The sequence below is a fragment of the Triturus cristatus genome, chromosome 4_2, assembly GCF_964204655.1.
Source record: "Triturus cristatus chromosome 4_2, aTriCri1.1, whole genome shotgun sequence".
In the NCBI taxonomy this organism is placed as follows: domain Eukaryota; kingdom Metazoa; phylum Chordata; class Amphibia; order Caudata; family Salamandridae; genus Triturus; species Triturus cristatus.
The window spans coordinates 293,861,057-293,874,166 of NC_140586.1; the positions used below are offsets into that span (position 1 = coordinate 293,861,057).

The following is a 13,110-nucleotide window of genomic DNA, read 5'->3' on the forward strand; positions in this document are numbered from 1 at the left end:
TGGTCCGAAGTGCCAGTTTGGGAGGATTCCAGACTTCTCTGACACATGGGTTGGAATAGTACACGTACAAGCATGTTTCTGAAATGCATTGCAGTACAGAGAAAAACACTGAGCAGTATCTGTGAACATTCATTTATAGGTCTCACAACAAATAATGAAAGCACTCTTTTATTTCAAAATATGTAGAAGAATATAATTTCTCGCTAACAATTAAAAAAATGATCCTAGATAGATACCTGTAAATTAACAAATAATTGCAACACTCGTGTAATGCTCCTTTCCTGTACACAGAGTGCAACTTAACAAACAACCTTAAACGGTCTACAGAGAAAAGATATTGAAAATCAGTATGCGAGATGTCCTAGACAGGCAATTTCCTACACAGAACAAAACATCAATAAAAAAAAAAAAACAGCCGAGGGCATAAATAAAAAAACTAAAAGAATTGTTACATATTGTAAGTGAACATTTCCTCATAACCCAGCAGTACGACTACACATGTTAAATTGGCAAATACATTACGCAATTTGCAAAGATAAAAAACAGTTTCTCCTGCCATTTGTTCTCTGCAGAGGCTTAAGAAGCTGATTAATCGATCCCCAAGGGCATCTTGTTTCCAGTCAGCTAAGTGCATCTTCTGTCTCAAACACTTGGCGAGTGAGTGCAGCTGCCAGTGCCCCCCCCACCAGCATGCAATAGAGGAAATGATACATGAAGACATTACGCTACAGCAGACGACAGTAGAAAACAATATAAAAGTATACATGGGGAAAGAGCAGTGCAGGCTTAAAATCTCGTGCTGATGCCAGAGAAGTGAAGAGTTCACTTAAAAATAGAGTGCATGACTTGCAAGGTCTTCGATAAAGGAAAACCCATGTTTGTAAACTTAAAGGAATTTATGGTTTTCGCACACAGCCACGTATTCTGTGTTCTAAGCGAATTAAGAACGTGACTTCAAAAATAGGAGCAGGGGATTGAATTAGCCAAGAGCACACGGAATCTGATAAGAGGTTTTGGGAGCACAATGAGAACGCACACACACACATACACATGCATTCAAGAGTAGAGAACAGATTGCTTGTTAAGCATTGTTAGAACTGCATTATAGATTGTGTAAGAAATAGGTTAAAGGTTTAGGGACATAGATGACAAAATGTTTTTGTAAACCAATGTTTAACTTCTAAGGAACTCAATGTTTGTCTTTTTATAACAAGCATTGCCTGTGAAGCAGCAAATTGAGACCAGCTGTTTACCTGTGTGGAGATAGCTACTCTCCCTGCCGCGACAGTACAAAGCTGTGTTTGCCTTGCCATGAGTAGTCTTGTCTTTTTACTTAAGTAACCCCGCAACAAGGCACTTGAGGCTATAATATAACATGAAATGAAGGATTTGCATTTTACGTAATTTTAGCTAAATTTGGCAATACATGAAAGCAAATTACGTGACTTTCAAATACCCCTACTTTTCAGTCAAGGTATGAATGAAGTTCTGTGTCTACATGGAAGTGATTGAAAAATATCTAGGTTCTTCCTACTAGTCTAACTGGACTCTCACATGTGTTCAGTTCCTCTTAGTGACATATTTGTCCTTTTTTATTCAGTGCTTTGATGTAGTCTAGGTGATTTATAAAACTCCTGAGTCAGTAAAAAAAAAAAAACGATTTCAAGGTTACAATACAAAAGCTAAGAAATATTTAAGCTCCCAGTGCTGGGTGTGTGACGATCATATTCTGACCTCATTCGGAGGTGGTATCACGTGACTCAAGTTAACTCAATGGTGACATTACATATTAAATCCTCAGTGACATCAATGACATTACTGAAACCACCTTTGATTGGTCATTTTACAACTGTTTATTGAAAGTGGAGTCAAACTTGTTTTTTTAAATGTGTTCTTTGAGGCCATCTCTACGGCTGCTCTAAAATCTCTCTCAAGTGCTCCCAAATGTAGGGATGCATGTGAAAGAACCCCTTCCATACATTACTGAGAGCATCTCCTGGAGATATAAAGATACTGAACTGGTACACAGAATTCTTAGGCCCCGATTACAAATGCAGAGTTAAATTCAGATCCTGGGCAAACCTTTTTTTGCACAGGGATCAGAATTAAGTAATGTGTGATAATAATCACTCCCTCGCAGTTTTGCCCTGATAAATTCCAGCAGGATAAACTTCATTTGCAAATTAAAAAGTCAGAATAAGAGGTATTTACCACATGTGGTAAATACCTCAAGATGGGTTAATGGTATTTACCACGTGTTAAATACATCACCACTTGTGCCACACTTGTAATAAGGGCCTTTATAAAAGTCCAGAGACGATTTCAGAGTAATGCTGGACACAGACTCCTATGCTACAGGGAGATAAAAGTATGTGCCCAAAATCATGCCAAGTGCTGCAGCAACAAATGATGGACAGGCGATCGCCAGTGATTAGACAAATTGCAAGCATTTCTCCCATCAACTTTTGTGTGTTTCATGTACTGCCCTAAGTGGCATGGGTATGCCCAGATGTGGGTCCCATGCTCACTGTGTCACTGAATTCAAGCTAGCCTGGCTGATGAGGGCTAATACCCCGAAACCGGTCCCAGGAGGCTTGTTTATGGTTCAGGGAGGACCTGGCCAGGCAGTTCGGGCTGTACTGATCCCATGAGGAGCAGGGTCAAGACTGATTGCATATGGCTGGGTCCAAACTGAGGTGACATGATGAGCAAAAGAACGATGGGCTGGGATGCTGCCCCGAGCGGTCGCCAGCGATTAGACGAATTGCAAGCATTCCTCCCATCACCCTTTGTGTGTTTCAGAATCAAGCAATAGTTAGACAAATCGTAAGCATTCCTCCCATCACCTTTTGTGTGTTTCAAAATCATGCCAAGGTGTGAGATCGACTTGTGATTGGAACAAAGGTCTCCTGCTTCTGAAGTTCAATTACATTGTATGTAGACTATATTAGGTATTATATGCTGACCACAGGCATATTTACCAATCTTTTAGGCAGTGGGACGCAGCATGCCACCTTGCTGCACTGCACTTTGCTGCATGAAAGGACACGAATGCGCCGTATTTAACATTATACAGCGCATTCCTGTCCTTTCCTAGCTCAGTTTTGGCAGCCCAGAGCCAACGCAGGCACCTTTGCGTCATGTTACAAGGGTGCATGCGTTGGAAACAGGATTGTTTTTGAGCAGGAAGGAACAACTTCTTGCACAAAAACAATCCTGAGAGGCATTTTCCTCTTTTTATTTCTCCTCATTACGCCTTTCCTGGGGACTCAGCATTTTGACGCATTCCCATGTCTTCCATAAATGGTAAATATTGCAATGAACCAAAATCCATGAGCGGATGCGTAAGAACTCTCCTGCAACGCCTTCCTGATACAGAGTAATGCAATGCAGCAATCGGTGCTGCCTTGCATTACTCTGGATTTATCAAGCCATGTAGGGCAGCACAAAGTGGCCTTGCGTGGCTTGACAAATCTCACTTAGGTTTTGTGTTGCCCTTGCGGCCCTTGTGTGGCGCAAGGGCAACGTAAAACCTGGATTAATATATCCCTTCGTTTTTTAAACAGTTTCAAATGATAATGTTTTAGGTTGCATTCTAACTACGTGAATGTGTTTGTTTATATTATGTTAACTTCACATACGCATGCTGTAGTGCTTCCACACCTCTAAGGCTTTCAAGGCGCACGTCAGGCACAAATGCAGGGCCTAGCAAACAGTGAAGCTGGAAGAGGAATGCCATGTTTTCGGAGGGTTCACAAACGTCATACAAAGTTGGATCGGTATTTTGTCATAAATTCCATAAATTTAAACGCTCCTGCACCATATAGTCCAAAAAAATAAAAATAAAAAAAATAGAAATCAAAAGCTGTTCAAAAGGATCTGGTTTTGGAAGAGTAGGACACGACTTTGTGCATAGCAAGGAAGCTAGTTATTTAGGAAAAAAGAGGATGGCGCGATAAACACTACACAGAGAAATAATGAACATAGATCAGAAAAGAGTGGTCACAGAATCCAATATATGCCCTTTGACCACCGACAGCCACATGGATGGCCACTGTAGCCCAAACCACAACTGCAGAAATTAACATCAGCCAGGAAAACCTCTAAGGGACCAAGAATTGCCAGACGTCCACTATATAAAAACCACGTCCCATAAAACAACTCAGTGTGCGCCGCATTCTGCACAACCTTGAGCCTCCTAACCAGGGTTTTAGGAGAGACCTGATAGAGCAAGTCCCCTAATCGAGTCTTGAATCGGCCAGAGCTGCCCCAAAGGATTTCCAGAGATGGATATCTTGAGACATCCTCAGTTGTGAAAAATAGACGAGAATGCTTCAGTGGCTGGCTCAAGTGCCCTAGGACAATATGAAAGGTGATGTAGGAGGTACCCTTATTTTGGAAAGGGAATGGGTACTTATCACTAAGGTACATTCCACTAAAAAATATCAAATCAGTGTTGAGAATGAGTAAATAAATTATAAATACCCTTGGAAAAAGACTTTCTATAAAGGGTTATCAATAAATTGACGAGCCATAAGCTGGAATTAGATATAAAGGAGGGGTATGGTTCCCCCCCCATTTTTTATTTAAAATCAAAAAAATGTATACATCAGAGGCCAATAACGCAAATAGGAATATTCAAGTAAAATAATAGAAATTTCCTCTTTATTAGCAGTATTGACCTGTATCTTTCTATCGAGTGATACTGAAGAATTCATTCTTCTATTGAAGCCAATTAAGAAAGGCCTATACAGAATTCATTAAGGTATGTCATGATATTTACTGATATTCGTTGTGTTCTCACACTATAGTTAAAAGAAGGGAATAGATTACTATATTCCAGCCTAAGGACTTATCTGCAAGTTACCAAATACAATAAGGATAAATGTAATGCAAATAACGCATTGCTAATGTTATTTTTGTTGAATAATGTAGAGGTTTTCAGCCTAAAAAGAAATTAGGCCATATGTATATATGTTTGATGAATAAAGTGACAAATGCATGACAGGATCCCAGGACTAGTAACATGTAGAAATGTCCCTTTTTCTCTTGCAATAATACAGCCTAAGATGTCATAAATACAACAAGACTATTTTTATTAAAACAATTGGAAAGATTTTATAAATGTATAAATGCATAGAAATAGACGTTGAATAAGAAAGGTGTAAGCAATTATATCAGATAGAGCACACTGCCCTGAGAATAATGCTCAAGTTGTTAAATTAAAAGAAAATGTAAGAAAATAAAGGAATGTATCTATAGATTGGTTATTAATACAATGTTTATTAAGACTGTTTTTTAATCTTGAAAAATTATAGTCCTGAAGAAGGTGATTATCTTTTCTAACACCGAAACGCCGCGTCGACAGTTTTTTCTTAATTTTATTATGTACAATGTATGTTTTTAATAAAAAACGATGAATAATGTTTTTAATAACTTGTGCTAGACTATTTTGATGAAATATTATGCTGATTAATAAAATAGATAAATAGAACATTCCTTTTGAACTTGTTTTGTTTTTAACTACGGGGCATAGTGTACAAATCAAAATGTAAATTTGGTAACTTGGTAAGATTAGACCTTGTAAAAGCTTGTGCTTAAAGGTTCCAGGGTGATCCAGATATAACTGGACAGATAATTGGGGTTGAAGATACTGATCTTTTCCCTCTAGAGTTAAAGGAAAAGGGAAGTTTGTTTTGTTTTCAAGTGCCCTAGGACACCCCTCTCCACTATGAGACCCAAACAGCACTCTATGGGCCAGATGTACTAAGCTTTTTTCAGCTAGCAAACGGCCCGATTTGGATTTTTAAATGTACAAAGCCCTATTTGCGATTCGGTAAGCTATTACCGAATCGCAAATTGGGTTTGCGAGTCGCTATTAGGAAGGGGCGTGCCAAGGGCGTCCCTTCCTAACAGCGAGTCGCATTGGTATGTGGAAATGTTTTGCGACCAGGAATGCGGTCGCATAACATTTGCCGTTACCACCAACTTCAAGTTGGTGGTAACCCATTGGCAAAGGGGAAGGGGGACCTTTGTGAATGTGGGCGCCAACATTTTTAAAGAGCAGGCAGTGGTCCCACGACCGCTACCTACTCTTAAAAAATGAAAAGGAAACTCTTCATTTTTCTTTTATAAATGCATCTCGTTTTTCTTTAAGGAAAAAGGGCTGTATTTCGAAATTTAAAGAACTGCTTAATTTAAAAAGCAGTCACAGACATGGTGGTCTACTGACCCCAGCAGGCCACTATCCCAATGAGTGCCAGCCATTCCTAATAGGTCGCAAATTGTGACCTGTCTCATGAATATTAATGAGGCAGGCCCTTGCATCCCATTGGGAATCGCAAACAGCGTAAACACACTGTTGTACATAGCTGTTTGCAATTCTCTAATACAGAATCGCAAACATTTGCCATTAGGAAATCGCAAACGGCTATATACCTCTGGCGCTATATTACTTTGAATTTTATAATAACAAGGTTTCCGATGCCTTTCTAATATTTCACAATAGAATTGTAGATCAGTTACTGTAAACATCATCTAACACAGGGACCCCAAAGCCGTCCGAGTATTCAGTCACAACCCCAATGGAAGGATACGCATATTGTATCAATAAATAGGGGCACCTACTGTAGGTCCAAGAGGAACCTATCAAGATCATAGAAACAAAAGAAGGTCAACATTTACAAAGGCTATCAAATGAGTGGGCAAAGAGAAAAGAGACTTGAGAGAGAAGGAAAACAGGAATTATCTGTCAGGTGGAGTAATCAAAAGAGGGGGGGAGTGGGTGCTGTTGGTGTGATGTTGTTCTGATTACATCTTAAAGCCTATTGATGATGCGGATTGCTTCTGAGCGAGCAGTTAAAGTGTTAGCACCATATAATGTCTCATTGCCTTGCCATAAAATTCATCTTAAGTAGGTAGCCTTCAAATCTAGCATGGATCCTACCCTATTTGGACACTACTTAGGTATATTTTGCTAAGATGTACTAGAGTCTCAATAGCTGCTCTTAAATCAAGAATTAACCAACCGGACTCCAGACGAACCAGAGGCATGCCACTGTGGCATCCACCCAATCTTTGAACAGGAGTGCCAACTGCAGTTTCTGTGTGTCATCTGCAGAACGCAGGTTTGAATTCCCATTTCCTCTTTATGAGGCTAAGTAGGGTTGCACGAACATCAGTTATTTAAAGTGCCAAGATACAATTCAGTTTAGGTCCTCATTAATTTATAGTCATTCTATAATACCAAAATCTACATCTTGCATATTTGAATTTGGAAAATTAGGATTGAGACAACATTAACCAAAATATCGTATCTTGTTTCATAAAACTCTGATCTGCATGTGTCTGTGGCTTCCCAAATAAGTTACTCTTCATAGCCAAGGTTGTAAGCAACAAAACAGTATAAAAATACAATATAAACAACATTTCTTTCTGAATATATTTAAAACAAGAAGTCCATCTGAAGGTTTCATTCTACGATTATGTTTAATACCCAATATAAAAGAGGCATGGAAAAATAAAATGTAAACGTGCAGCTGTTGGTTGATTCTAATACATTTATTATGATAAAATCTTTATTAAAAAGTATTCCAATATAAAACTCAGTGCAAGGAGTAAGTATTTATTTAACCATTAGGGTAGTCCCTCTGCTTCATGCTCTGATTGCTTAACCAAGATCGAAATATTTTGCATTTATACAACTTGTCACCCACACCAAAAAAAGTCTTGATGTCTTTTCAGTTTTTCAATACGAGTATCACCTGCAGAGAGGCGCTGATCACTGCGCTCCAGAAATGCACAATGAGGTGGGAAAGATAGAGGGCCAGCGAAGAGAGTTCCTGTGTCCTGTCATTTTGATGACTAAACTCAAAAATATGAACATTTGCACATTAGGCAAAAGATACAATTAAGCTTTACTCGCTGTGTCCAGCACTTCGAGTATCACCCACATGACGGAAACCTGGGGCTGGCAAAAGCTTTCTCGGATACATCCACCACCGGAGTGCTGGCATCGTAGTCCCAAGAGTGGTGGACATAAATGTTGAGGCGATCTCCCAAGAGGCGACAAAGTACCTGCTCTGTCCAGATCATGCTTAGAATGGATATCTGATGACTTCTCGTTTTGGGACCTCTCCAATTGCTTGTCGGTCACACAGCATGGCGCTTATGTGTGTGCCTCCTGGTCTGCTGGCCATGTGACCTGGATATGATACGGCTTCAGGTCCTCAGCTGAGACAGTGTCAGGGGCATTGCTCATGAGGTCGCGGCCCCGGAAGGACTTTGGGAAAGCAATGACATCACGGATGCTTGATGCTCCCACAATGAGGGAAACTAATCGGTCCAACCCTAAAAAACATAAATTATGGAAGAACATGATTCTGTGAACAGCAGCATTATTTTTATGTAGTGCATCATCACTAAACAGCATACAAGTGCTGTATGGTCTAATTATTAGTATATGTAACACTGAATTTTCATAATACATTCAACAAAGGAATCGACATTCAATAGTGGCTCCCCGCCTCATAATTCCTACATACAAGAAAAGAAAAAATGGGTGAAAGATCTTTCTCTGTTCAAGCAGCCAAACTCTGGAATTCCCTACACACAAACATAAGATCTACAGACAACCATCTTCACTTCAGAAGATTAGTCAAGAGCTGGCTTTCCCCCCACATGACAACTATACTAACAATTCACGAATATACCAGAACAATATACTCGGACATAAACAGCTATACTTCTCACTGTAAAGGAAAAGTGCTCTTGTTATACAGGTATCATTGTACTTTGAACTATGCCTCCTTCTATACTTAGAAACATTTATATAAGGGGAAAACTATATATTACACCTCAAGACACATGTGTATATCAGAACAGGTCAAATGTACTGTTTCTATGTAGATATAGGTGCATATATAGAAGGCTATGCCTACTACTAATAACTCCAATAAGTGGCGTGCATATTTATGTATACTTAAGTTAATTTGAAACATAAAAATATACCACAACATAAAAGTGCACAGCAGGCCATGTAAATATTGCCGCTTCAACGTCCATATGTGTATTTATATAGAGGGGTTTAATTAAGGATTGTATTCACTATCCCTTACTTGTGGGGCGACAACACAGGATTTAGGAGGAGCCCGCCCGCTGAGACCCATCCGCGGGTTTGAAATGTGTCAGCAGAACATTGGAAGCACTTTGAAGGGAACGTACTTCTCACCGGGACTCCAACTCCCAGAAGTACTTGCGCAGCATTATCATGAACAGCCCATCTGAGGGCGCGCAATCACACGTACTAGAGAGGCGGGGACCGAACTGTGCTTCATCCCCTTCACCGTCAGCCTCTGAGGAAGAAATGGACATTCGAAACGCGTCAGGCAGCGGGGAACTGGCTGCGAAAGAGATCGGCTGGCCGGCGTCCTCCATACCTACTAAAGGAGTTTAGGCTTGGAGCTCAGTGTTGTCTTTTCGAGTGCCTCTCAAATGTGGGACACAAGCTGGAGCTTTGATAGAATATATATACATATATATATATATATATATATATCTATAATATTTACATTATGCTATTAAGAAACATACCCTTCAATCCAACCCCCTTCTGTCTTATCCCAAACCTTTCTGACTACTATAAACTCTCAAGCCTCCTCCTCAAACTTTCACCACTCCTTTGGCCATTCCACCCAACTAACAAGCACACATGACCACTACTTACAAAAAACCTACTACTTTCCCTTTACAAGTCAAATCCATTCCTGTCATTCTATCCCTACTCCAAGCTCACACTTTTCATACCCATCCCTATCATTCTATCCCTACTCCAACGTTACCAAACACGCAAGAAATCAAGAGCACAAACCTAACACTACCAATACACAAGAAAAAACTGAAATATTTTTTACTGAACTACTAATCTTCGGTACCGTAGTAGAAGGCTACTCATCGAAAAAGTGCTTCAATGCCTAGTCAGGGTTTGTAAGGGCTATATAAATACATTTACAATTACAATAAGGATTGTGTAGCTACAGCATAGTTAATGCACTCTCAAGACCGTTAGATTTCCACCTCCTAGTGAATTTGTTTTACCAGCCGAATAAGGACAGACTTTTGGACGATTAACCAAGCCCCAAATTCTCCTGAAAGTATGAGTCTACTGCCTAAGCTGTAAACCGGTAGGCAAGAATGGGTCTTGGGGATATAGATGGTGTTGAGTTGGTATGGACAGTAGCGAGATAACGAGCTTTCTGTACTTTTATATGCAGACAGTTTTTCATAAGTGTCTAAAAGTAAAATGATCTGGATGTGAACCTGGTTCAAGCTTAGCAGCTCTTTTTTGGTAGATTTTTCTTTCAATTTTTCATTGGTGTGATCTGGTCTTGGCCTCTACGGCTTCTTCTAGATTTTATGGTCTAGCTTAAAAGCAGAGCTATTGCCACCAAACAACTATGTGAGAATGGATTTGACTCAACCCACATGTTGAGAGCCAGGAGTACATATTTTGATTTGCCAGAAGTTGTGTGATTAAAAAAAAACAAAATGTGCTTGCCCTCCACACAGCTGTGATCATGTCGTTTATTTATTCAGATGCCTGAGCCTGACGTTTCAGGGGCACCCACATGATATTGTAATGCTATTAAACTGTTTTAGATAACTACATAATTTATGTTGTTTTACTCTGGCAGCAGAAAGGAAAGGAAAAGGACAGTCTGAACCCCTCTTCCTGTCCCTCTATAGCAGTTCCGCAGTGCGGAGATACCCTTTAGGGGGTGATTCGGGCGCTATATAAGACTACAAAAATAAATAAATAAACCTACATGGATTTTTGTATCTGGCGTGACAGTGCAACTTTTACCTGACCGCTTAACATACACCAATATTATTCTACAGTTTGTTTGCTTCAACACAAATACAATTCCCATGCTAATGTTGTGGAAGGAAGCAGGTCCGGTTCCATGTAGATTAGTCAAGTAGGTTTATTAGATAAGATGTTAACAAGAGCCCCACCAGGAGCAGCCTTCCTGCTGCTCAGCCCATCTTCCAACTGACTCTCTCACTCACCAACATTCCACAGCCACCTCACTCACCAACATTCCACCACCACAGTCACACTGGCTGGGCAGCAGGTATAACAGCTACATACTTGTAATGCTTCACATTACTATGCAACGTTCCTTTAAAGTCAGACCTATTGACACTGCCAATGCTTGTTGTTTAGAGTTTTCCATATGGGCACTATACCATTGCTAATGCCAATTTTGGCATTAAAAGACTGGGTCATGGATCAAAAAGTCACAAAACAACTTTTACATCGGAATAGGTCTGCATCCATTTGCAGCGTATCATGTTGCCGCACCTATGAGGTAACCATGGCACACTCATACTTTTGTATGCAAATTGATGTTATCTCCTTGTGATTGGCTTTTTTCATAAATGTGAATGAAGTAGTTATCTGAAAATTGTGACTTTCCTAATAGAATGCAAGAGCAGCAGTTCAGAAACTCTGACAATTAGTGGCAACTGATAGAGGTTACTTACACTATTGTTTGCTGTAAACAATTTCTGTACTACATTTATATAGATTGGTTTTATTTTCTTAACTGACTTAATCCTTGTTTTTTGTGTAAGAGAGAGTTTTTCTCTTTTGATTGACATTCACATCTCCAGGCATTTTTCAATTCTGTAAACTTCAAAAACTTTGAGAGCAATGGAATAGAAAATCTGAAAAAAGTCAGAGGATTACGTGATTGGATGTCAGTCACAGAGTGATCCCCAATGAAAAAGTAACTCAATGGCAGTGTCTACCATATTGGGTTTGTACTTGCACAAAAGGTATTGAAAGCTATTTGGAGTGGTTATCGGTTTGAATACCAGAACCATCAGGAAGACAATGGGGAAGGGGATAAAATAGTCCCATCCCCCTGTCAGCAACAAATGTACAAGGTCCTAAGGCCTTGGTGCAGATATTTAACAAAACGATGGACAGGAAGGTTTGGAGAACACAAATGTTGAAAACCGATAATGTGGTATTACAAAGCAGACACCAGAAATAGGGACCGTGATCAGCAATGACCTTTTATCTTAGTTAAATGATTGCACTGGTATGCAGTCTTTACCCGCAGTACTTTACCACGCAGGTAAGCATTAATAATGTCATTTATGACAAATAATATGTAATTTAAAAAAAAGAATGTAACAGTTAATGGATGGATAATTATGTTTTTTAGGGTTCAGGTGCGGGTAGAGGTAAGATATTTTGGGCTTCAGGGGGGTAGAAGTAAAGGGAGGTAATGGTTTTTTAGGGTTCAGAAGAAGGTAGAGGTAAAAGGAGGTATGGAGTTTTTAGCAGTCAGGGAAGGGTATATGTACAGGGGGTAAGGTTTTTTTTAGACTTATGGGATAGGTAGAGGTAAAGGGAGGGAAGTGGCTATTCAGGTTTAGGGAAGGGGATGATGGACGGAGTGTTGAACAATGCAAGCACTCACCCCCAGTCAACTGATCTGGGTTTAATCCATCATCATTCTTTAGCTCACTCTGCCACCCCAGTTCAGACATGGCCATATGCAAATCAGTCTGACCCTGTGCCTGTGAGAACAGTCCAGCCTGAACTGCCAAGCCATGTCTTCCCTGGACCGGAAACAAGCAGCCTGGGACCGGTTTCTGGCTAATCAGCCGTCATCAGCCAGGCTAGCTTGAATCCAGTGGCAAAGTGAGAAAGGGACCCACATCTGGGCATACCCTGCCAACTTAGGGCGAACAAAGCAATATATATCTATACACACACATATATATTCACTTAAAAAACCATAGGTTTCACACACGTTATAGTTAGGTGGATATTTCACTCGTAAAAAACCATTGAAATTCCCCCGTTATAGTTACTTCAGATAACTATAACTTGCGCGCCCGCAATCCTCTGCTCATGACGTCACATATTACATCACTCATGACATGGTCAGTGGCATCACTCTTGACATCACTGATGACATCATCCTTGTGATAGAATGGCGGTCGCGCGAGTTATAGTTATCTGAAGTAACTATAACGGGGGAATTTCAATGGTTTTTTACGAGTGAAATATCCACCTAACTATAACGTGTGTGA

General features: G+C 40.0%; 1 protein-coding gene across 1 annotated transcript in view; it reads right to left on the minus strand.

Annotated features, from left to right (window-relative positions):
* Nucleotides 1-7,545: 7,545 nt before the first annotated feature.
* DARS2 (aspartyl-tRNA synthetase 2, mitochondrial) overlaps nucleotides 7,546-13,110 on the minus strand; it is a 150,852-nt gene continuing 145,287 nt past the window's right edge. The window contains exon 20 of the mRNA XM_085599911.1: nucleotides 7,546-8,349. Coding sequence (XP_085456037.1) covers nucleotides 8,168-8,349 — 182 coding nt within the window. The 3' untranslated portion in view covers nucleotides 7,546-8,167. The remainder of the gene's footprint in view (nucleotides 8,350-13,110) is intronic.